The sequence below is a fragment of the Heloderma suspectum genome, chromosome 4, assembly GCF_057233095.1.
Source record: "Heloderma suspectum isolate Gila_16-S chromosome 4, 16-S_ref, whole genome shotgun sequence".
Taxonomy (NCBI): Eukaryota; Metazoa; Chordata; class Lepidosauria; order Squamata; family Helodermatidae; genus Heloderma; species Heloderma suspectum.
The window spans coordinates 174212065-174238455 of record NC_139461.1 but is presented as its reverse complement, the minus strand read 5'-3'; the positions used below and the strand labels follow the sequence as shown (position 1 = coordinate 174238455).

At 43.9% G+C, this 26391-nt stretch overlaps 1 protein-coding gene across 5 annotated transcripts in view; it reads right to left on the bottom strand.

Moving 5' to 3' along the window:
* SMG7 (SMG7 nonsense mediated mRNA decay factor) overlaps positions 1 to 26391 on the bottom strand; it is a 76755-nt gene that overhangs the window by 17111 nt on the left and 33253 nt on the right. For all 5 annotated transcript variants that reach the window (XM_084851332.1, XM_084851334.1, XM_084851330.1 and 2 more), the window contains 10 exons: positions 26241 to 26376; positions 20702 to 20864; positions 19506 to 19662; positions 15210 to 15280; positions 14271 to 14331; positions 12589 to 12708; positions 10170 to 10602; positions 4935 to 5079; positions 2015 to 2403; positions 121 to 492 (listed from right to left, as the gene is read on the bottom strand). In XM_084851332.1, the coding sequence (XP_084707458.1) occupies positions 121 to 492; positions 2015 to 2403; positions 4935 to 5079; positions 10170 to 10602; positions 12589 to 12708; positions 14271 to 14331; positions 15210 to 15280; positions 19506 to 19662; positions 20702 to 20864; positions 26241 to 26376 (2047 nt within the window). The remainder of the gene's footprint in view (positions 1 to 120; positions 493 to 2014; positions 2404 to 4934; positions 5080 to 10169; positions 10603 to 12588; positions 12709 to 14270; positions 14332 to 15209; positions 15281 to 19505; positions 19663 to 20701; positions 20865 to 26240; positions 26377 to 26391) is intronic.

Below are 26391 nucleotides of genomic sequence, written 5' to 3'. Positions count from 1 at the left end.
ACCAAAGCTAATTGATGTCTCTGAGAGTCACCATGAACAGCTCCATTCTAAATTAGTTTGGGGTACAGAGGAAACTACTTTTCGCTTTCCAACTTTGCCTGCAACTCATCCATTAAGTACCTCAAAACCCATCCTAGGCACTGGATCCTGCTCTGGGCGGAAGACTCCTTGCTGACGTTTCCCTCTGCGGTCCATGTTAGCTTGCTGCTGTGCCATCACAACGCGGTTGTCAGCCATGCCATAGGAGTCCCAATAAAATTCTGGCACCTTGACCTCTGAGGGATTCTGGTTATATGGCTCCATGGGGAAAGGCTTCATCTTTTTCTCCAGAGGCTGCTGCTGCAGCAGGGGAGGCTGCAATGACTGTTCAAACAGTTTTAAGGGGTCCTGGCCCTGAAGATAGTAGGGCTGCTTCACAGACATCATCTTCCCCAATGGACCTTGGACCTGAGGAGGATTCCATAGCTGCTTGGAGGAGTCTGCCTGGGGATACTAAGAACAAACACCCCAACATTCAGTACAATTCATTATTTAAAACCAGACAGCCTCTACATAAGTTTAGGTACTGATTTAGGTTTCTAGCCATCAAGAGACCAACATGGCAAATTACATATTCGATTTCTCCCAAAAATAATCTGCAATTTTACTTCTCTATTTCAGAGCTGACTAGCTGATCGAACACCCTGACTTGATAAGTAGACTTCTCAGGCACTAGGGGACAGAAAACTTTTCGCTTTTCTCAACATAAAAATGCATTCTCATTGCACCACTTGATATAAAAATATGCAGAAACCACCACCACCCAAACACAGACAATGGGCTGGTTCACACAATCAAAACAAGCCCCCATGGCTTAAACAAGCCACTGTGGCTCGTTGTGAGCCACAGCATGTGCCAGCATGTGCAGGGTACAATTTGCCTAAGCACTGCCTGGCTGTGGCATGTCATATCATTCCAACCTGGGCGGTGTTGCTTGTTGGAGGATTAAACAACCTCCAAATAACCCATGGGCTGTTGTAGGCTTATGTGAGGATCGTTAAACCCTCCAACAAGCCATGCTGTGCGGGTTTGGACGACACAGCAAGCTGGGAACTCCTGGAGCGATGCAAAATTGGCATCTGCACAAAGTGACAGCCCCCGCGGATAAATTAAGCCATGGTGGACTGTCGTGTCATGCAAACCAGCTCAACATACTTGGACAGGACTGCACATTCTGTGACACTGAACAGAATCTGCCAGCACATGGCTTTCATTTTGAAAGTTCCTAGATGTTAAGAACTGAGGAAAAGCTGGGAAAATGTTTTGGCAGACAGAACATATACAAGGATAGGATAGCCTTCCAACTTTAGGGCTCTCACCAATGTTTAACAGAAAAGGAGTTCAAGCAGACATGGTTTGCCATGTCACAGAGTTTAAAAAGCTGCGCCCACCAAACTTCTTGCATTGCTGGAATAGTAACAGTAATAATAGTGATAGTTAACATCTGTATAGCACTTTCAAGTGTTCGAAGTGCTTCATTTGCATTATCTGGTTATAGTCTGTATAACCATCCTGTAAAATAACTTGGTATTCTTTAAAATTAGAGGAAACCTAATATCCAGATCTAATATCTAAATGGAGCTTTGGTGGAGGTGTCTGTCAAATTTAAGTTCTACAAAATTGCTGTACTCCCAGGCATATTTGGGCAGAAAGGAGATGTAAGTATTACTAGTAAATAAAAGGCCCTCATGTTCCTCCTCTGTCTCTCCCCTGCAACTGTGCTCCTACTTTGTCAACCTTGTTCTGATGGGACTCTCTCCCAACCCCACTTGCCCATTCCTTTTCTCCTTTCTTGCTTATACTTTTCCATTGTGAAGTCTGCAGAAAGGCAAATATTGCAGCCAGGGTTATTCATATTTGAGTATGAATCTACCCTTCCCTGACTAAAAATCTGTATCCACAGTAATCTAGTCCAGATAGGGGAGGGCTAGAAGACCCCCAATCACTTGAAGTTGCGGCCCTGCTTAAAGCTCACCTGTTGGAATCCAGAGTGGTGCGGAGGACTCTTCCCTAAGGCCTGTACAGTTTTTGTAGGCGACTGTTGCTGCTGCTGCTGGGCCAGAGCCTGGACCTGTAACTGGCTTGCAGACTGTGCTGTTGCCTGAGCTGGTAAGGATGCGAGAGACTGCTGAGAAGGGGATGGTGTCTGCTGAGGTCCCTGGTTCATTGGGCCTGGTCCAGAGGGCCGCTGCTGGCTGTAAGGAATGTGGGATTGCTTCCCAGCTTGCACCTGATTGCCTGCAGGTGAATGAGCTGCAGACTGAAGAAAGGTTCCTGGGACAGAAACGCCACCTGGGAACGTGTATCCTGAGCTCATGGAGAAAGCCACAGGAGGGGGAATAACGTAGGCAGGAGGTGGGAAGCCTAAAAAAAGGAGAGGTACACATTTCAGAAAAGGAAACCACTTTCTAAAGTGGGGTATACTTCAGGGGCCTCTTTGGATGTTACTTCCTGCCTCCTTTCCAGGATTATTTCCCAAGACAGATCATGTGTGGGCATTTGGCTCATTCCCCTGATCCTGCCTTTTAAAGACAGTTTCACTATGCAGACTCAAGGAAATCCTCTATTCAAATGCTGGGTCTGATTCAGTCATTCATTTTTCCCCGCAGTAAGACACCTGTGTGTGTGAGAGAGAATATGCAAGCGAGACTGCAGCTCCACTCCTACCCTCCCTTGGGAGACAATTCCAGGATGCAGTGGGAGGTACAACATCCTAGCAGGCCCCTGGTGATCAGAGAAGTTTGCATTTCTTGTATGTTACACATGAAGCAGGTTTTTTTAATATATGTTTTGAGAAACAAATGGCTGGTTCACACATTACTTTTTCCAACACCTCATAGGTAATCTGAGTACCTGCAGTGGAAAAGATGTTTCCACTGCCACAAAAGGCACACCTTTTCAAGCATGGGAAGAATTAATCCCCATGCACGTAAAGGTGTGCATTTTGTGGCAGCGGAATCATCTTTTCCACTGCAGGTTCTCAGATTATGTACAGTCAGGGTCAGAAATATTGGAACAAGGATAACTGTTTTGGCAGTTGGCCTCTGTACACCACCACATTGAAGTTGAAAGGAAACACACCCAGATGGGAGCGAAGTCAGGACTTTCAGCTGTAATTCAAGGGGTGTGACAAAAGTGGGGCACTACCCATTCAGGAAGGACAGCCAGTGGCATACACCACCACCACCCATCATTGGTGGCTCATAAGTAATGGAACAAACCAACATCATTTCAAACTTAAGGATCGCCTTTAATACCTGGATGAAAATCCTTTGCAGTCAATGACTGCCTGAAGTCTGGAACCCACGGACATGACCAAATGCTGAGTTTCCTCCCTCAAGATGCTTTGCCAGGCCTTTACTGCAGCTGCCTTCAGCTGCTGCTTGTTTGTGGGTCTTTCTGCCTTCAGGAAGTGAAAAGCATGCTCTATTGGGTGGAGATCAGGTGACTGACTTGGCCATTAAAGAACATCCCACTTCTTTGCCTGGAGAAACTCTTGGGTAGCTTTTGCTGTATGTTTTGGGTCATTATCCATCTGCAATATGAAGCGGCATCCTATCAGTTTCGCAGCATTAGGCTGAATCTGAGCAGAAAGTATAGCCCTATACACTTCAGAATTCATCCTGCTGCTTTGATCAGCAGTCACATCATCAATAAACACCAGTGACCCAGTTCCATTGGCAGCCGTACATGCCCATGCCATCACACTGCCTCCACATGACAGATGATGTGGGATGCTTTGGATCATGAGCTGTTCCTTTCCTTCTCCATATTTTTTTCTTCCCATCATTCTGGTACAAGTTAATCTTGGTTTCATTAGTCCAAAGAATCTTATTCCAGAACTGGGCAGGCTTTTTTAGGTGTTTGCTGGCAATGGCTAATCTGGCCTGTCTGTTCTTGAGCGTTCCCAGTGGTTTGCACCTTGTTGTGATGCCGTCACTTGACTGTAGATGTTGTCAATGACATGCCTACCTCCTCAAGAGTGTTCTTGACCTGGCTAGATGTTGTGAAAGGGTTCTTCTTCACCATGAGCAGAATTCTGCGGTCATCCACTTTAGTTGTCTTCTGTGGTCTGCCAGGCCTTTTGCTGTTGCTGAGCTTGCCAGTTAATTCCTTCGTTTTCCAGGATGTTCCAAACTGTTCTGTTGGCCACTCCCACTGTTTTTGCTGTCTCTCTGATGGGTTTTGTTTCCTCAGCCTAATGATGGCCTCCTTCACTCGCATGGACACCTCTTTGGACCCCATGTTGGGAGTTCCAGTGAACAGCTACCAAATGCAAATGTAACACTCAAGAACCACCTCCAGGCCTTTTATCTGCTTCACTGGTCATGGGGTACCCAGGAAACAGGCCACACCTGGCCATGCAGCTGCTTGTCAGCCATTCCTTCCATTACTTATGAGCCCCCAATGATGGGGGGTGTATGCCACTGGCTGTCCTTCCTGAATGGTTAGTGCCCCACTTTTGTCAAACCCCTTGAATTACAGCTGAAAGTCCTGACTTCGCTTCCACCTGGGTGTGTTTCCTTTCAACTTCAATGTGGTGGTGTACAGAGGCCAACTGCCAAAACAGTTATCCTTGTTCCAATATTTCTGGCCCTGACTGTATGAGGTGGCTTCTCAATCTGTGTACCTGTGGCAGAAAGGACACTTGTGCTATCATTCAGACACTGTAAAGATGGTAAATCTATGCCTGGTAAGACTCATATGGTGTAGCGCTAAGCATCTATAATGACCACACCCACTTGCATTCCAGTTTCAGAAATGGAACATTTCATAAAGAAGCCCCTTTCTGTGTTCTACATGGAAAAATAGATATTTGGAAGCCACTGGAGGACCATATCATCATTTTAAACAAAGCCAAATATAACTGTAATTCGGGGAAGGATAGTTTTTACCTGGCCGGCTGGGAAGAGGAGGGAAAGCTCCTGGATGATGGATGGGGATGAACTGGGAGTTGCTGGCCTGGTTTGGGGACTGAGTCACTGGTGTTTTCCTGGCTTCAGACACTGGAGTTTTCCTCAGCTCTGTTTGGGATTTTACCTAGGAAGACAAGCCATTCAAAGCATTACTACTAGGTTTTTGCCTTGGCTTATTTCTCCACACCTTCTTAGACAAGACTAACATTTACTTGAGATGTAACAATTCTTTCCAAACTTTTAGTTCCCTTTCCCTATTAGTAGGGAACCAAAATCACTGGGTTGTCCTTAGTGGCCAACCAAACATTTGTGGTCAACCAGGACCCTGCCCTTGCATTGTGTCTCTAACACCCAGCATGAGGTCAAGGGCGCTCCCCTCTTCCCCTCCCCAGCTTCGAAACAAGTTAGGGATCATGTTTGGAATCTGACCCAGCCCCAGCTCCATACTGGGGTTGGAGAGAGCAGCTGGGGCTTGCTTTGGTTCTGCACTTCCAAGGCACGAGGAGGGCCTCAGAAACACAGCCTCAAAACAAACCCCAATCTTGGGGCTAGGGATTATCCCAGCAGTTGGTCTGAGGGCTCAGAAGCATGCGTGACCACAAGGCTGATCCTCGCTCCCTGCTCTAGCCTCATGGTTGGGAGGTAGCCTGAGATTTATCACGCTCAGAGACGGATAGAACACTCTCCATTGGTGAGCCAAAATTTGGACCTCTGCCCAGCTGGAGAATAAGTCCAGCTTTAAGTTGCTACAACATTTCTACAGTGGTGCTCCAGCTCAAATGGATCTGTGCGATTATGCATTTTTACATGTAAACTTGTTGTGTTTTGAAAGATCTCTTTTGGCTGCAATGCTATACCTACTTACCTGGGAGTAAGCCCCACTGAACGCAACGGTACTTACTTCTGAGTAGACCTGTGTAGGCTTGCACTATTAGTGAAAGTATCTCAGGATGGTATAGCTCGCATTGCTCATTCCTATCTACCACAACCTAGCATAGTTCTGTCATCAGTGCATGTTGAAGTTTTACATACGTAATATTTACATAGGGCCTACACAGACCTATGCATGCTGGAGTTTTATGCATGCAAAACATGCAAATTGCCCATATCCAATATCCAGAGGCTGGACAGGTGGGCCCAGTGGGTGAGCATGATTCTGCTTCCCCAGTGGACATAGCCTCTACAAACACATGCCTGGTTTGCACATAACACTAACCCATGGTATAGGTTGTTGAATTCTGGGTCGTCATGATGTATGAATGCGGCTGCACCAACAAACCATTGTTTGTTAACCACAAACAACGTAGAAAGAGAATCCATGGTTTGTTGTTTGGTTGTGAACTCAGGGTTGTTTAAATCACAGGCTGTCATTAGGGATGCTGAAGAAATCCAATGAGGACTCCAATGAGGCCAGATTCCTAAGAATCCGACCTACATGATCTGCAGCGGAACAGCCACCCTTTCCTGTGCGTCCGCTGGATTTCACGCAAGGCGTCTTTCCAGCTTAAAAAAAAAGAAGGCAAGATCTGCTAATGGTGGCTGCCATTAGCTTATCATGGGAAAATTACAGCCGTAATTTGCATATTTTATGCCATTTGTGGCTGTAAAGCGCTTACAGCCGCAATTTACGTAGAAGTGCTTTACAGCTGCAAATGGCATAAAATGCGCAAATTATGGCTGTATTTTTCTCACAATAAGCTAATGGCACTTGCCATTAGCGTATCTTGCCTTCGTTAAAGCCAGAAAGATGCCCCATGAATTCTGGCAGACACACTAGGTTCTGCGAAATCTGGTAAGTTCTTCGTCCTACCCTAGTTGGGGTAGGAATGGGTTGAATGGGTTGTTCATATGTTGTTTCGCCAGGCTACAGAGGCAGCAAGCAAGAGCAATAAAAAGCCCAGCCACTCTACATGTCAGTACTACAGCACTGCAAAGGCATCTGAGATACAGGGAGGAAGTGGGCAAAAGAGGAGGGAAAGAAACAACCCAGCGATTGAGAAAACAAACCACCATTTGTTTCATCGTCTGCCATACAAACCCTGGGTAGGGCAACAAACCATGGGTTAAATAAATCATGGATCAGCATTATGTGTGAACCAGGCCACTGGCTTATATGATCTGGGCCATAATGAAATTAGCGTCTGATCCTCATTGCCCTGTATTACTACAAGCTCCATTTCTCTCACCATCAATTGCAGCTTCAAATACTTCAAAGAAGACAGGTTTTTGTAATAATGAGATTGAGGAAAGTATTAGATATTTCATTTTTATAAGCCACTTAGCCAACAAATAGCAGAACCAAGTGGCTGAACAGGAGAATTTGGAGATTAAGAAGAAATCACCAAGGTTCTTAACTAGAGACTAAATAAAATACTCTAGTATAAGAGGAATGCTAAGTGATTTAAGATTAGTGCTAAGCTCACATTAGCCTATGTTACAAGTCATGTACCTTCCCATGAATATTCCTTCCTTGAGGACACAGGTATGGTGTGTTTTTTTTATGGGGGAAAAAACCCATTATGGTCCTTTTCATCTCTCTTGCCTCAAAGCTGGCCTATGGCATAACCCCTTTCACACTGTGCTGCTCCTTGCACTTAGAAAAGATGGAGATGCTGACCTGCCTGCCACTTTGAAAATTTATGCAAGAAAAGAAATCCCTAGGTGACCAAAAACTAACCTGCTTCAAAAGCAAAGAATACATTTCTAAAGCTAAATAATGAGAGCTGGCGAGAATGAAATTGAGTAATGATTTGAACTGGAGACTAGGGCCAAAAGAAACTTCAACAAAATGCACCCTGAGATACTTTCACACCCTCTTTATAAAACAGCACAACATAGGGACCTCTGGAAGGAACTGCGCTTCATGGAAATATGGCCCTGAACAAACTTGGGCAACTGCAAAATCGGGTGTGAGCAATTATTGCTCTGGAAAATTGATTGGATAGGATTTGTCCACATTCAACAGCATGCTGACATATGAGAAATTTATTTTAACACTTCAGAATATCACTGAGAACTCCTCTGCATTGTGCTCATGTACTGACATTGACAGTACAAGACACTTCACTTACATAAGGCCTACTTAATGGCAGTTGCCGATTACCATAAAGTGGTAACTATTTGCCATAGCCTAACGATGCTGAAGGCTACTGAGCCAACCATGCACTTCTTAAAAATACTAAGGGCCTAATTTCAGAAAACACACAGGCACTATTAGGCCCCTTTCCAAAACCTAGCTCAGATTTTAAATGGATCAAAATAGCAGTATGCAGAAGTTAACGTATATATCACTGTTGTGCTGTAGACTAGTTGATCTTTCTCTTGACACATTCATCCTTCAATCTCATAACCGACTCCACAAATGCAAGAAGGTATCCTTAATAATATCCAGGTTTTCCATTAAACATGAGTTCCAAGTTCCATATATAATGAGTTCCAAGTTCACACACACACATGCAAGGACGTTATTGTGGGTGGAGGCTACAATTCTTTTTATAATAAAGTGAACCTGTGATACATGTACAATCCCCCCCAGGCACTAACTTGCATACATTATGACCTCTGGATTCCAATCTTGCAAGTTAGTCCACAATAAATACTAGCCCAGCTACTAGCTCATTTGCCTGCACATGCAAGTGGGCAATGCAAGTCATCAACAAACATCAACAGCACTGAAACATCAATGGCAAATATCAACAGCATTGAAAGGAAAAAGAACCACCAATCATCTTCCCGGTCACAGAAACACGTCTGCCTGGTTGCCTGGAGGTAATTCTTCTTTGCCTCAGATGAGTAGGCAATAGAATATTTAGAAGCCTGGTCAAATCCCATATGCTCATTTCTACCTTCCCTTGAACACGTCTCAACAGCCACGCCATTAAAAAAAAAAAAAGGTAGAGACTAGGCAAGTTTCTATCTTGTGCTCTCTCCACGATACGGAAAGAACAGTCTTACAGTGCAATCCCATGCACGTCTACTCAGAAGCAAGTCCCACTGAATTCAGTGGGAGTTGCTCCCAGGTAAGCATTCATAGTCTTGCAGCCTTAGCCACCCAACCTGTAAAGAAATCAATGAAGATACACAGATTTCAAACATAACTTCGATTTTTTTCTGGAGAATGGAAGGGCTGTTGAAGACTAACTCTTGAGCAGCTACAACAAATGTTTCATCATCAACAAAGCACCAGAGAACTATACAAACTATACAACGCATACAACCAGACGTTATCCTTGTGGGGAGGGTGGGAATACAAAGAATTACATTGTCTATAGTGCTGCTAAATGATGAAAGATGGCAGCTTTTATGGAAAACAAATCTAATAATAATATAAAGCCAGTTCACAAGTTACCATTCTAATCAGGGACCACACATACAAAAGCCTCTTTGTGCCTGTAGTGGCTACTGCCAGTACAGACACTCACTCTAGAAGCAGCTCTTTCCAGCTCTTGCAATGCTTCATCTCTAAGGTAAAGGTGTCCCCAACCAGTCATGTCCGACTCTAGGGTATGGTGCTCATCTCCATTTCTAAGCCGAAGAGCCAGCGCTGTCTGAAGACGCTTCCGTGGTCATGGGGCCGGCATGACTGGACACCGAGGTGCACGGGACGCTGTTACCTTTCCCGCCAAAGCGGTACCTATTTATCTACTTGCAATTTCTTGCTTTTGAACTGCTAGGATGGCAGGAGCTGGGACTGAAGACGGGAGCTCACTCCGTCACGCAGCACTCGGGTCTTGAACTGCTGTCCTGCCGACCTTCCAGTCTGCAGTTCAGCGTCTTAACCACTAAGCTCCTGTCAAAGGAAAAGCTTCATTCACCGTCTTTACCTGCTGTTCCCCTCCCCAATGAAGAAAGATCAGCCAATACCAGAGAAAACCAAGAAGGACACCAGCAGCCATTTCCTTGGTTTCTTCATCAAGAAAAATAAGGTGGTGTTGTAAGGGTAAGCAGGAAGTGATCTTCCTTTTGCCAGAGCAAGGTGGAAGGAGGTCCAGGTGCAGGTACTCATCATGGCTGCCTGAAATGGTGGCTCAGGGAAGCTTCTGTACACCCTCACTGAGAGTGCAACATGTGAACCAGTCGATCTAACCTTCAAAGGTCAACTATGCCAATTATACCAGAGCTCACAGGAGCTTCAGGAGCTTTCCAGGACTGCAAATAATTCAAATGCCTGCATGAAAAATTTCACAGTGATGATATCAAGTATTAAAGCCTTACCTGTACCGCCACGTTCTGCTTCCCTGCTTCCTGCATTTTTTCCATGCCACACTTCTTGATCTCATTCTTCCTCTTGTTGTTGTTGTCCTTCTTCCCATCACTTTTATTGGCTGTAATTCCTTTGCTATAGTCCCTTCTTTCCCTACCCACTTCCTTAGTTAGATAACTTCGGCCTTGCTCTCTGTTTACCTCTCGGGGTTTAATGTTCTCTTTGAATGTCACCATTGGCTTATCTCCTGTGTCACAGCTGCTGCTCAGGTTTCGACTTGTCGACAGCACTGACCTAAGTCCTGGGCTCCCATCTACAATCTGTGGCTCCGATGCTTCCTGCAGAACATGACTCTGTTTGGCTTCACTGTGCTCCTCAAGTAGCAATTCTGGGATCTCCGTCAAAAACAGGAGTTTCCCAACCTCATTTTCACATTGGATCAACCTTTCAGAGAAAGACAAAAGGAATTGACCTCATGTTACTGATCAGATCTTCAGGGGCAGCAAAAAACCACACAGAATTAAATGAAAAGCAAACATACAGCTTTTTGATGTCAGACCCAGTTCCTATGAATCTGAAAGTGAGGTGAGACAAAAGCAGAGGGGAGCTAGGTGAAGGCAGTCTGTCCCCAGCAAGAGCAAGTCTTCTAATTGCTCAGATCAGTGAGTAATTCTGATGAGCAAGTTTTTATAGCAGGCAGGGAATATCATCTGACCTACTCTAGCCTATTGGCACAAGGGGGCTTCTTTGGCTGAACTCCTTGCAATTCTCTCCTTTGGTCACAGCAAAGTTGTGACACATAGGCTGAATCCTCACCTGACATCCCACAGGTCACCAGCACAAATCCAACTATAGGCTGAGTCCCAACATCTGTAACTAAGAAAACTACACTATACCACCTCAACTTAGTTTGCACATGTGTAGTGGAGCACATGAATACACAAGACATCCATAATACTGCTATTGCTGGTCTGCCTTGCTGCAACAAACAGAAAGCCACCACTTGCCCGAATTGTCTTGTAAGAAGAATGAGGAACATGCCATCCTTTATGGTACACTGATGTGGTTCTCAGTTCCTTTTGGCACAGCAGACTAATAAAGATTTGGAGAGGGGGAGGGTGCAAGCTTTGTGGATTTGTTTACATGTTTATCCAGGAGTAATTCTGGGACTGACAACATTCTCACCCTATCATAGCGCTCATCTCTGTGGCACTGTTCCCCTCCCCATTCCCCTATATCCTACTACTTCAGTATATTAACCTAAACAGTAAAGGCAACTGTGAGATAAACAAGCATATAGAACCAGTGCAGAACACAAAAGCCTTACAGAAAAAACATTTCAAAGTGCATAAAAGGTCAATCACATAGTAAGCTTCCTGCACTGCTAGGTAGAGGAAATATGCTCAGAGGCAAACCTGGAAATACATCTTTAAGAGCGGCTATTAGAGCTTCAAGATAAATAACCACCTTCCATTCAATATTTTTGTTCAGAGAAATCCAATCATCCCAATATCTAACACAGCATATTATTAATTCTACATCACAAGTCTGTTTTTTCAGTACTTGCAATTTAAATCTCTCTATATCAAGGTTTTTCAATTTGCCTAGCTTGTTTTCACATTAGAGGAAAATGCTTTCTGGATAGGTGTGTCTAGAGGCAACTTTTTTCATTCCCAGAGGGGGAATCTTTCGGGGGTCACATGCCGGTGGTGGCCAGAGCCAAAGGTGGGTGGAGTCATCCCTTTTTTCTCTCCCGCACTCCCCACTGAGAAGGCTCCTGGGGGAGGAACAGCTCGCTCTTACTGAAGGTGTGAAATGCTCACTTGCAGAGGGCTTCTGAAATTAGACCATGGGCTGCTTGCAGGCTGCCCACCTCTGATCAAAAGCAACCTTTGGATGCACAAGGTCCCAGTTCAATCCCCAGCATCTCCTGTTAAAAGATTCCAGGCAACAGGGCTGAATACTGGAGCCCTTACAGAGCTGCTGCTAATCAGACTAGACAACCCTAGGCTAGATGGAGCAGTAGTCAGGTTCAGCCTACGGCAGCTTTATTTGTTCAGGTCTGCCTCTTCCATGCTCATGAAAGATATGCAAATGGCGTTAATGATAATAAATTGAAACAGGCAAATTAACAGCAGCCCTACAAATTCGAGACAGACTTTTAACATTGCCTTAAGTGCTGCAAGAGCCATCTATGCCTTCAAAAAAGACTTAGTATTATGTACATTTTTAGTAACTGCCTAGTGTGACTACCGTACTCCCACACACTGCCTTGTGCGGTGTTAAATATAGTGCCCGACAACACATCTTCAGTTTGGCTTTACCATATTTAACACCTGTCATTATCAACAAGCAACAGAAACACTAAGTGGCAACGAGAAACATCATGCACAGAAGGGCGAAGGATGACGCCAGCAGCTGTGCAGATACCTTGGCTGGTTGTCAGCAATCCATTTGCCTGTGAAGATCAGGCGTTGTTGCCGTATACGCCGATGCTGCCCTTCTTTGTCTCCAGTAATCCCCTGATGGCCTTTGGAGAAATCTAAGTTCCTAGTTGTTGACATAAACAGAGAAGGGAAAGTCAAGCTTTGAACCTGGCACAAGGGACATATGTGAGACCAACATTAGCTGGTACAACAAACTTTAGCCAAAGTCTTACTTTCAGTATAAAACTATACACACAGAACTTTTAAAGGCTACAATTCTATTTTAAGATAGTTTTACTGTAGTGTTCTGCAGATTAATGCCGACACAATATGCTTGTGTGTTTCATGGGAACGGACAAAAGCTCAAACTTTTATATAAATCTTTGTGTTTATTTTTAGATTGCAAGCCCCTCGGGGTAGGGACCTGTCAAACCTGTTCTTTGTAAAGGGTCATGTGCACAGATGGCATTACAGACATAAAAAACAGCAACAGACCACCCTGTCCTGAGGTTCTATGCAAAGAGAACGGATCAGGAGCAGGCCTTTGGCTCTCTTGTTCCCTACCAATCGGTGAACCAGGGAGACCTTGGGTTCATTCTTCCTGGTTCACTTGGTAGTTTTCCCATTATGGGGTGCAGGGCATACATGATCCCAAGAGTTCCTTCCCATCTGCCCCAAGGAAGAATAATGCCCAAGGAAGAACAATCCCCCAAAATCAAAGATGCATTACTCCTAGATCCAGAAAGATCCATAGCCAGATTCCTCTCAAGAACCACCCCCAAGGGGGACAGATTTCAAAAGTTCTGGGCAATTTTTAAAATTCAGCATAATATCCTCATGCTCTACTGTAACTTGGACCTGCTGCTTCCTCCCCGCCACCCTCTGCCCCACTCTGTTTTGCTGATAAAGAGACGTCATTCCTCTTCATTATATTTTAAATAGATGTTTGAGCCAGCTCCCGCTATTAGTCTCCAAAGCGGTCTACCAGCAGTTTCCATGCTACCACCAGAGCTCCCTCCATAATCCCCTTTTGCCCTGGAGTTGCCCCCAAGAACCACCAGTTATTGATCCCCACTGTAAGTCAATCATGAGCAGTTCCTTCAGACCTTCTTTACATTTTCACAACGTCATGCTTGCATGTTAACATAAAAACGCATGGTATGAGACTGGATTTCAGAATTTTTCATATATTACAGTATAAAAAGGTGCCATGCATGCATTTAAATGCAGAGTTAGATCTGCCAAGGTATTATATGACTCCTCTTGGATGATCCAGGGGAGATCCTGGGCAGCTGCTTTCAGACCAAAGGCTCCTATCAGGATGGGAGAGAAAAATCCTATTTCTGTGGAAACACACAGTCTAAATCCTCCTTTTCTCACATTTTGCATTGCGTCAGTTTCCCTCTAAAAGTCTCCAAATAGATTAAACATTAAGTACGCTAGAACAGACAGAAGCTTAAGGAATTAGAATTGGGGTCATAAAGAGTTTTTTAAAAAGAAAAGAAAAAACAATGAAAAGAACTGTGGAAGGAGGTGGGGACAGAATGGAGACACGCCAGATTTTGTGTCTTGCTGTTGGTTATGAAAAAATTAAACTTAATCGTTACTGGATATTAGTATCGATCCAGCATTATTGATGATATCACCTGTCATCAAGGTAACTTGCTACCTCCAGCAGCCACTCACCTGAAGGAAGGTCTCAAAGCTAAGAATCCCTGCAGCTCAAACTCCTCTGGAAGGGGGGTAGCTAGTAAACAATTAGACAGAGAAAATGACGAATAACTGTGCAGGACTGCATTCATCACCAAGTCTAGTCCGCTATTAAAATGAGATTCCAATCCAGTCAAAGTTAAGCACTCTTAAGTCCCACTGATTTCTACTGGAGAATTAAGCATATGCTCTACAACTGGTATCAACCTAACACATAAAAATGCTTACCTTTGTTGGATTGTACACTGAATTACATTTTGTCTTCCATAAGGTTTAATAAGAGCTTAATGCAAGATGGAGTAAATAAATAAGATTCAATCCAAAAGCAAAAGATGGTGATTCATAGTTTGGGTTGCACTGAGTATTCTCCAGTTTCAGTCACTGTTTAAACAGCACATCTGTTGCAACCAAATTGCCAGAAAAATACTAATCTCTATGAACATCCACACTGCCATTGTTTTCCCCAGCTGCTGCTACTCTTCAGTGCCATTTTCTTCCTTCTTTGCCCTCACTGTCATTTAATACGAAGGTATGTGGCAATCCATGTGATTTTGTTTACAACTGCCAGTGACATCATCGTGTGAAGATGTAGTATTGTAATGCCTTGGGCTAAGTCATGGAAGTTGTAACCGCCAACCAGAATTATCTGTCAGCAGTGTGGGCAAATGAGGCCAAGGAGAGTGAGGGCAAATAGAATGAAAATAATATGAGTGCTGATAAGTCACAGGAAACAGGAAGCGATTTTCAAAACTTATGAAAATGAAGGCAAAAATGAGGTAAGTAGTTTTGGCTCAGCCCAATTTATAATCACATTGAATGATGCATTCATACTTGAAAGGTCTCTGTTCTCCCGCCAGCCCCACTCTTCATTCAAGCACATCTTCCATAGACTGCTTCATAAGGGAGTATCCTTACCATTAGGGCAGGAGAGATCTTCCTCGTGAGGCTGAAAACTGTTTAGAAGGGAGATCAGCCAAGGCCAAATGCTGCAAGCAAAGGAGAATTTTACACTCATATAATACGCTACTGGTCCATTTTACACCTCTTCCACTGCTCTGTTTGTACTTCCTGCCAAGCTTCCCATTGAGCCTGAACAGCCTTCACTCCCTGTCTTCCAAATCCCTCCTTAAAAGCTAACTATCTGCAAGACTTTTTTTTTTTTTTTTTTGTGCAAAACCCACAGTGACCATGGAGCAATACATCAGCTGTGATCTTGACAGGGACTTTGTTTAGGGTAAACAGTGAGTTGACATAATCCAGAAAAAGGAATGACAAACATCCACACATACTTATTTTTTTTTAATGTTACACCTAAGCACTGTTATCACTCACTCCACCGTTAGAACACTGTCCTATCATCACCTTTTGCTTCACTGCTGGCTTTCTTCTGCACCAACAACTTCATGCATGGATGAACAACAGGAGAATCACAGGTCTTTCCCTTCTTTTGAACTGAGATAGGCTAAGGTATAGTTCCCTTGAAAGCCAGAAAACACTACTATAGACTCTATAGGCCAGTTCCTAAGGAACTCCAGGGGAATATATCATAATTATTTAGACCTTGGACATGCAGCATTTCATTTTCTCCATTCACTTTGATTAAAAGTGACCAGCATGCCCAGATCTTTCTGGCAAAGGATCTCTTCCCAGCTTAAATGGAGGTGGGCAGACTGCAAAAGGAAGACGAAGCAGCAGTGTTCATTTCTGGCTTAGCTTGAACCACAACTGCAGTCCTTCTCTACTTCCTCCTCCTCTAACTTACCCAACAAGAGGAAAGATGTGGCAACTTGGAGTACTACATTTTCCTATGGGTTGACTATACATTTTTCTATCAGATGAAATAAACAGGCAATTGGCTGCCTGCTGCTTCACCCAAATTCATGTCAAGTAGGGGAAAAAATATGCGCTGATGCCTTTATTTGGCCTGCAATAGGCAGACACACATTATAAATGCATATCCAAGGGGCTTTACTCTCAATGCTACTCCTTGACTTTAAGAATTCCCCTATTTTATTGTAATATATGCATTCTATCTGGTTTTTTTACACTGTGTTTTATGGTTTCATTGGAAATCACCTTGAGCAGTCACTGAGTATAGGACTGATTAAAAAATACATTAAATACTGTAGTTCAGACCCCACCATAAGTACCCCTTCTAATTTGAATTCTGTTCCATAGCTTATTCAGGCTAAACAACTTGGACTACTGGGGAATTTAGTTGCACAACAGTACAGCTGACTGACACTATTCAGAAAGACAGGGACTGGTTTAGTACATCTCTAACACAGAAACCTGTTTGCTTCAGCTCTTCACAGGGAACTAAACAACTGGAAGAGAAACTGATGTGGATCCCCAGAAGAAAAGCAACTAAAGATTGCTGCATGCAGGCACTGAGTAGAAGGAATGCTGCTTTTCAGGGCCAAATGAAGTGCAGTTGCTGCCAGTCTGAGGCAGACTCCTACAGAGTTGGCAGCAATTACTGCCAGCTAACATGACTGCAGGTAATGTTGCATCTTGAAACAGGACATCTGTGTGACTATCTTCCTGCAAAATACTGGTTTCTTACATGTAAGTGTTTATACTCATATATATTTGCAAGTTACACACAATTAGACAGCATTGAAAACTGTTGAATTACAGGGAATCCTGGTTCAGGAGCTCAAGGTCCATTCCCAACCTTACTGCACATAATGAAGGAAGCAGGATCCAACCAGCGCCGCCCCCCCCCCCCCAATGGAGTTCATTCTTATTTAACTTAAGAATGTGTATAACAAAGCACAGACACATTAAGGGCCATTTCACATAGGATGTAGAGGCAAACTTGGGCTTACCATTGTGTATGCTCAATAGTGAGTTCCATGAAATCACTGCACATAATTCCAAACATGGATTCTATTCACACTTTACATCTTTAGGTGTACACTAAACATCTTAATGACGGAGGCCTGGCACCTATGTTGATGTTATTTGGGCATCATGCAAAGACTTCGTTTTCCCCAAGCTTTTAAAGCGTTTTAACTTTATTTGTTTTAGTTTTATACTGCTGGTGTGGACCCAATCCTCTGCTAAAATATGCAGTATGACAGGGCAGATAATGAGCAATTATATGTATTTTTAAATGAGGGGTTACTTTAGGAATAATTGTAAGTTCCAGTTCTTCACAACATAATCATGGATGGGCTGTAAGGCACCAGAGATATGAGCACTACAGCTACCACTATTTGTGCAGCAAAAATAGCATGCCCAGGAACTTGCAAGTAGTATCAGAAACCCCAATTCCATTTTATCTCTTCTCCTCTTAAACATTTTGTCTACTTTTCTTCACAACCTCCAAGGTGAGGAAAAGCATAGCTCTTTTTTTGGCCAAAGCTCAGGCTGAATTTCCCTTACCGATAAGGCAACATATCATTCTGGAACACACTATAATCTAGTCACCAAAATCCACTTTTACCTTCTAACCATGCATATTAACCACCACCACTAGTGTTGAAGCACACACAATGAAAGTAAAACAAATCAAACTTAATTGCTGTAATTGAGGAAGTCAGCTTATTAGAAAACACCCACAGAGTAAACAAAGCATGTAATTTGTTCTCTATATAGAGCACAAAGTGTAGTACCACCACAAAATGTCACCTGCAGTGATGCATAAACTTCAGCTAAAGTTTCAGAACTACATAGCAGAAGCGGCAGCTTTGACTGAAGTGCTATCATCTGGCCTTGAACAAATTGTTTTATTTCCATCCATTTCAGCATCTCTTAAGTATCTCTCTCAGTGGGTACAGCCAGCCAGAAAATCCTCAAAGGGGCTACAAAAATGTAAATAGCTTCTGGAGATTCAGCCATGGGACAATTATCATAGCACATGCATTTGAGTCCAGGAAGTCTCCCACACTGCCACAAGGCCAGTATGAATGAAGCTCTACCTGTGTAAAGCCTCAATTCAACAGGGGAGAAGTCACAGCTGTCCAACCTCACCTACTGGGCATGCGTCTTCCCCACCTCCTGGCCAGGGGACCCACACATTGCGCATAACATCTGTGTTGGGGCTATGTGCATAGCTGCAAACCATGCAGTTGTTTCCCAGATGTTTATGCATGTTATCTGCATGATTTGGGCCTATGAGTGCTGGACTTTATGTGCATAAACTTAACACAAACACTACATTCAATATATGGATATTCAACAATGGTCTGGAAAACAGGAGAGGCACACTCTGACTCCTGCTTCCCCATCACATGTGTGGTTTCAAGTGTGTAAAACCAAGGCACATGATGCCCCAACCTTGCTGAAGCTAAGCAGGTCTGGTCAGTGCCTGGATGGGAGATTGCTGGGGAATGGTATTTACATCACATTTAATTTCATCATGGAAGAAAGGTGGGGTATAAATTAACCAAAACAGATTGTGTTATACGGGTGACAACCATCCCCACTTGAGGAGCAAGTGCCCCATTTCTGGTTGGGAATCTTGACTGAGGAAAACACCTTGATAGTAGTCTGAAGCTACTATTTCTCCTACCTAAGCCAAAATCAAGGAGAAGCAAATAAAGCTTCCTAAGTATCAACCATGCAAGGTTGACTATAGTGACTAGCTGAGACCAAGAACAAATTTTAAGAGAGGCAGAGAAGAAAAAGTGACTACGGAAGAACTTGGGGAGCAAGTGGCAGAAGGTACTTCCTTATTGGGACTCACTACAGAATTCTGGGTGTGCACACAGGCTGCTGCTTGGTCCAGAAAACATGCTAATGGGTCAGAAGCTGGAGAGAGTGGATAGGGATGCTTCTGTTCTGAGAAACAGGAAAGTTCAGTGAGCTGTAGCTTACAGGGGACTAAAGAAGAGAGTGACCACACCAGAGACATGACAACTTTTGTCATGATCTCGTTAGCACTCTGAAGCTTTTAGAGGAATATGTGAGGAAACTTTGCGCATAAACCATAACCATTTATATAGCACTTTAAAGTGCTCAATGTACTTCACACTGTTTCAGTAATCCTTACAATAACCCTGTATGGTAGGTCAATATTATGATCATTGCAGAGGAAAGATTTGTAACAGGGTCTTTCTGTTTACACCTTAGTCACTATGTTATACTAGTATTCATTCAAATGTCGAACTTCTCTCACAAATTCTTCATTAGTAACTAACTTAATCAAAGCAACTGACAAACGGATAAACAAAATATGAAATAATATGAGAACATAAGACTCACTATTGTCTTTCATCAACCACAGTCTCCTGAAATACACTGGGTCTAAGTTTCAGCCAGTCCATTGAGACTTTGAGTGCAGGAAGGGGATAAGAACCCCAAGATTCTTCCTGGTAATCATTCTGGAGTGGACACTTGCACAAGATTCCAAGAAAAGACACTGGGAAAAACAGAGGTATTAAATACTTTAGGTGGTTCAGCTATGCTGGCAATACACCTTTGGCTATGATAGCTCACTTTGAGAACTGAGTGAGGGGTCATATTAGGCTCCCTTGGTGTAACAAAATTCAGAAAGCAATTGTAACCACAAAAGTTGACCTCTGTGGAGAAAACTGAGGAAAGACAAGAGACAGGCAGTAGATGGCAAAAGCTGAGGACAGTCTCCTCAACAGCAGAACCAGGAAAAGAGATATGAACCCTATTCAAGCACATGTGAAGCAACCTGTGAGAGAAGGGAGACTGGGACTGCTTGCTGACCACCTCCTCTGTCACATTCACATCACCCCTTTTATGTGTTGGAGGGCGAGCTTCTGCAGCGGGGACCTGATTGGACTTGTGTAGGCTTCCCATGCAATCTAGAACCCTAGAACATCAGGATTCTAAATCACATAGGGAGCCTACACACAAGCCCCCCTTCCAATGTGTGGAAGGTGCGGCAAGGACTCAACGGAGGGGGCAGGGCCTGTGCTCTCTCCCCTCACATGATTTGCATTACGTGCGCTTGAATGTCCGAGTAGGGCTTGTGTGATGAACAAATCCATAGCACCCCAGCTTTCCCCTCTTCAGGTTGACATCCCATGGCGGCCCTTGCAGATGACTTCACAGCAGGCTGCAGCTACAGAGTGGGAGCCAAGAAGCCAGACACACTGTCAGTGGCAATACAGTGGACCATCCAGACACTAAGTTGCAGTGGGAGAGTAATCCCCATCCCCAGCTAAACCTTTTCTCCCATGCAGGAGTAACTATTTGAGTCTTCCGCCTCGGAAGTTATGCCACGGTTAGTGTTGCCTCCTAATTTACAGTGGCTGGAAAAGCAGCACCAGCAGCAACTCCTCTTCATGTGGCCCACGAAAAAATGGATAGCAATCAACCTGTGCAAAGTTTTGCCCACCACCTGGCTAGAACATCTCACTGTCCAGCAGACTTGGCTACCCTAAAATACAAGCTTTGTTTCAAGATCAGTTGATTTTAGTACTTACTGAAAAGTGCCAGCAACTGTGTCCAGCAGAGCTGCTCATCCTGACTGTAACTGTGCTGTTCAGTCTCATTGCTAAAGTCTCGTAAGTGATGCAACTGAAACAGGTTGATGACAGTAATGTGGACTAGCTGCTGAGAATTAAAGGTTTTCTGGAACAGCAGCCTCTGTAACAAAAAGGAAGCACATACGCTGGAACCTTTCCAAAATATGTAACTTTGAATAGCTCAATCTGACTGGCAACTTCTATTTTTTTTGTATTTATGTATTTTATTTGCAGTATTTGAATACTGCTCCACATCCAAAGACTTCAGAGCAGTGAACAGCAGACAGGATAAAGAATAAAAACACCATGTTGATATAATTTTGTTGTTGTTGTTCAGTCGTTCAGTCGTGTCCGACTCTTCGTGACCCCATGGACCATAGCACGCCAGGCCTTCCTGTCCTGTGCTCTCTCCCGGAGCATGCTCAAGTTCATATTCAATTTGCAATTGTTTAAAAAGAGACAAAATTCTGATAAAACCAAGTTTGATAAACCACGGCTGGTCACTTGAGGAAAGCTTCTTGAAATAACAATGTTATTTCAGCAACACAATGTTGGTGCTTGCCTGACCTCCAAAGGTAGAGAATTTCACAGGGAGGAGGCCACCACACTGAAGACTCTTTTCCTGGTGGACTCTAATCAGGCCATGGATCCATGTGGAACCACCAGGACCATACCCTCTGATGACCTCAGTGACCAGGCAGGTTGATAAGAGAGAAGGCGCTCGCTCTCTCAGGTATCCTGGTCCCAAGCTGTTTAGGGCTTTGTACAGTAGCACTAGAACCTTAAACCTGGCCCGGTAGCAAATAAGCAGCCAGTACAATTCCCTCAGCAAGGGAGTTGCATACTATGCAGCATCCATATATTTTACACCCAGCAGTCAACACTTGGTCACACTCCAGCATGGCCAAGAAACAGAATTCAGGAAGGGGCTATGCATACAGAAACAGGCTTGATTCTTGGTGACTAAGCTCACTGGCAGCAGGTTTAGCCTTGCCCCAATTATGCCTTTCATTCTATCTCTTTACTTTTTCTCATATGAGTGAATGGCAGCCACTCACTTATATGGGGGAAAGCACTGCAGCTGGGGATACTGTTGTGGTACTGGCAAACCCTGCTGTCTACCGCCTAGCTTTGTATGGCCCAACCCTCACAGACAGGGATCCACATCGGGAATGCAACACATATCTAAGAGAGCATGCAGAGATTCACTTCACACACACACACGAACACACCACCCCCAGAAGTCCTTGCAATATACAAATCCACCCTCCACATATACCCACCAATCATAACAGGCATAGATGCTAGCTTCTAATTTTTCACTTATGGAGAAGGTGGCAACGCACTTTCTCCTGCCAATAGTCTAGACTACAGCTTATGGAAAAATGTCAAGCTCCTCTAGTTTAACCCCTTGTTCCCCATCAAACAGCCTTGCTGTAAAGTCATGGTTATGCAAGCTGCTCTCCTGTGACAGCATCACTATGTTACGGTAGTGTTGCAAAGCTCTTCCTAACCTCTAATCCAGGCTAAACAGAGCATTGATGCTGTATTGTTGTTGTTCAGTCGTTCAGTCGTGTCCGACTCTTCGTGACCCCATGGACCATAGCACGCCAGGCCTTCCTGTCCTGCGCTCTCTCCCGGAGCGTGCTCAAGTTCATATTCATTGCATCCGTGATGCTATCTAGCCATCTCATCCTCTGCCGTCCCCTTCTCCTTTTGCCTTCAGTCTTTCCCAGCATCAGGGTCTTTTCCAGGGAGTTTTCTCTTCGCATTAGGTGGCCAAAATATTGGAGCTTCAGCTTCATTATCTGTCCTTCCAATGAGCACTCAGGGTTGATTTCCTTTAGGATGGACTGATTTGACCTCCTTGCAGTCCAGGGGACTCGTAAGAGTCTTCTCCAGCACCACAGTTCGAAAGCATCAATTCTTCGGCGCTCAGCCTTCCTTATAGTCCAGCTCTCACAGCCATACATTACTACTGGGAAAACCATAGCTTTGATTAGACGGACCTTTGTCGGCAAGGTGATGTCTCTGCTTCTTACTATGCTGTCTAGGTTGGCCATAGCTTTCCTCCCAAGGAGCAAGCGTCTTTTAATTTCAGGGCTACAGTCACCGTCTGCGGTGATCTTGGAGCCCAAGAAAGTAAAATCTGTCACTGCTTCCATTTCTTCCCCTTCTATATGCCAGGAAGTGATGGGGCCAGATGCCATGATCTTCGTTTTTTTAATGTTGAGTTTCAAACCAGCTTTTGCACTCTCCTCTTTCACCCTCAACAAGAGGCTCTTGAGATCCTCTTCGCTTTCTGCCATTAGGGTGGTATCGTCTGCATATCGGAGGTTGTTGATAATTCTCCCAGCAATCTTAATTCCGACCTCTGATTCATCCAACCCGGCATTTCTCATGATGTACTCTGCATATAAGTTAAATAAGCAGGGTGACAATATGCAGCCTTGTCGTACTCCTTTCCCAATTTTGAACCAATCGGTTGTTCCATCTCTGGTTCTGACTGTTGCTTCTTGACCCTCATACAGGTTTCTCAGGAGACAGGTAAGGTGGTCTGGTACTCCCATCACTTTAAGAATTTGCCACAGTTTGTTGTGATCCACACAATCAAAGGCTTTAGCGTAGTCAATGAAGCAGAAATAGACGTTTTTCTGGAATTCTCTTGCTTTCTCCATGATGCAGCGAATGTTGGCGATTTGATCTCTAGTTCCTCTGCCTCTTCTAAACCCAGCTTGTACTTACGGTAGTTCTCGGTTCACATACTGCTGAAGCCTAGCTTGTAGGATTTTGAGCATCACCTTGCTGGCATGTGAAATGAGCGCAATTGTGCGGTAGTTTGAACACTCTTTGGCGTTGCCCTTCTTTGGAATTGGAATGTAAACTGACCTTTTCCAGTCTTGTGGCCACTGTTGAGTGTTCCAGATTTGTTGGCATATTGAATGCAGCACTTTAACAGCATCATCTTTTAGGATTTTAAATAGCTCGGCTGGAATACTGTCATCTCCACTAGCTTTGTTGTTACTAATGCTTCCTAAGGCCCACTTGACTTCACTCTCTAGGATGTCCGGCTCAAGTTCAGTGACCGCACTATCATGGCTATCAGGGACATTCAGATCTTTCCTGTATAGTTCTTCTGTGTATTCTTGCCACCTCTTCTTAATCTCATCTGCTTCTGTTAGGTCCCTGCCTTCTTTGTCCTTTATCATGCCCGTCTTTGCACAAAACGTTCCCTTGAGATCTCCAATTTTCTTGAAGAGATCTCTAGTCTTTCCCATTCTGTTGTTTTCCTCGATTTCTTTGCATTGTTCATTTAAGAAGGCCTTCTTGTCTCTCCTTGCTATTCTCTGGAACTCTGCATTCAGTTGGGTATATCTTCCCCTTTCTCCCTTACTTTTCACTTCCCTTCTTTCGTGAGCTACTTGTAAAGCCTCATCAGACAGCCACTTGGCTTTCTTGCATTTCTTTTTCTTTGGGATGGATTTCGTTGCTGCCTCCTGAACAATGTTACGGACCTCCGTCCATAGTTCCTCAGGCACTCTGTCTATCAGGTCTAATCCCTGAAATCTATTCCTCACCTCCACTGTATATTCATCAGGGATATGATTTAGGTCATACCTGAACGGTTTAGTGGTTTTCCCGACGTTCTTCAATTTAAGCCGAAATTTTGCAAGAAGCAGCTCATGATCTGAGCCACAGTCAGCTCCAGGTCTTGTTTTTACTGACTGTATGGAGCTTCTCCATCTTTGGCTGCAAAGGACATAATCCATCTGATTTCGATATTGAGCATCTGGTGACGTCCATGTGTAGAGTCGCCTCTTGTGCTGTTGGAAAAGAGTGTTTGCTATGATCAGCATGTTCTCTTGGCAAAACTCTATTAGCTTTTGTCCTGCTTCATTTTGTACACCAAGGCCATGCCTGCCTGTTATCCCGGTGATTTCTTGACTTCCTACTTTAGCATTCCAATCCCCTATGATGAAGAGGACATCTTTTTTTGGTGTTAGTTCTAGAAGGTGTTGTAGGTCTTCATAGAACCGATCGACCTCAGCTTCTTCGGCCTCAGTGGTTGGGGCATAGACTTGAATTACTGTGATGTTGAATGGTTTGCCTTGGATTCGTACTGAGATCATTCTATCATTTTTCAGATTGTACCCCAGTACTGCTTTTCCCACCCTTTTGTTGACTATGAGTGCTACTCCATTTCTTCTAAGGGATTCTTGCCCACAATAGTAGATATGATGGTCACCTGAATTAAATTCGCCCATGCCTGTCCATTTGAGTTCGCTGATTCCCAAGATGTCAATGTTCAATCTTGCCATCTCATGTTTGACCACCTCCAGCTTACCTTGATTCATTGATCTGACATTCCAGGTTCCTAAACAATATTGTTCTTTACAGCATCGGATTTTCTTTTCACCACCAGACACATCCACAGCTGAGTGTCCTTTCGGCTTTGGCCCAGCCGCTTCACTCTTTCTGACGCTACTTGGAAATACCCTCTGCTCTTCCCCAGTAGCATATTGGACACCTTCCGACCTGAGGGTCTCATCTTCCGGCGTCATCTCTTTTAGCCTTGTGATACGTTCCATGGGGTTTTCTTGGCAAGAATACTGGAGTGGGTTGCCATTTCCTTCTCCAGTGGACCACATTTTGTCAGAACTCTCTGCCATGACCTGTCCGTCTTGGGTGGCCCTGCACGGCATAGCTTATGGCTTCACTGAGTTACGCAAGCCCCTTCGCCACAACAAGGCAGTGATCCATGAAGGGGTTGATGCTGTATAATTGCACTAAGACCAGGAATGCACCATGTGTACACTGTATTTTATTTATTTATCTATCTCATTGAATTCCAACCCTTCCTCCAAGCAGCTTAGGACACCTATCACAAGCCCTACCACAAAGACTCAGTGTGGGTTAGTACACATTCATGTGCTTCCTTTTAAAAAACAAACACATGCTCCCCTTTGGCTTATGTGCTTGTTGTATTATTTATCAGTATCATAATTAAAATGTATTAAATTGTCTTTGTAGAGGAATCCTTTACTCAAGGTGACACACGTTACTGCAACGTAACAAAACCTATACACTCTAAAATGAATTAAAAAGTAAGCGATAAGAAAAAGCAGGTCAGACCAAAACAGCCTCAATTCAACCAGCTGTTTGAAAAGCTTGCAGGAAAAAAATGGATCTTTATCTGTCAGTAGAAAGAAATTAAAGAAGTCTCTTGCTAGATCTCCCTGCGTGGGATGCTCCACAAAGTAGATGCTATCAGAGAGAAGGTCCTTCTCCATGATCATATCAATCATTTCTCAATAAAGAAAGAAATATGGAGCAAGGCATCCTCAATAGATCTTTAAAAGATTGGGGGGAGGGGGTGAATAGGAGAAGGAGCTCCTAAAGGCACTTATCTGTGTTCCTTTAACAAGGGAACAGAGTACCAATCCCCACATGGATGTTGGCTATACAGGGAAAGCAGAGCACACTCTGTCAAACCAACCTTGAATTGCTCCTCTAATTTCTCACGAAGAGGATTCAGTTTCTCCAAGCTCTTACTCAGATACACATGGCCATGGAATTTTATAAATGCCTTAATGAAATCAGACACTCCCCACTGGGTCTTCACCTCATCACGACTGCAATCAGAAGGT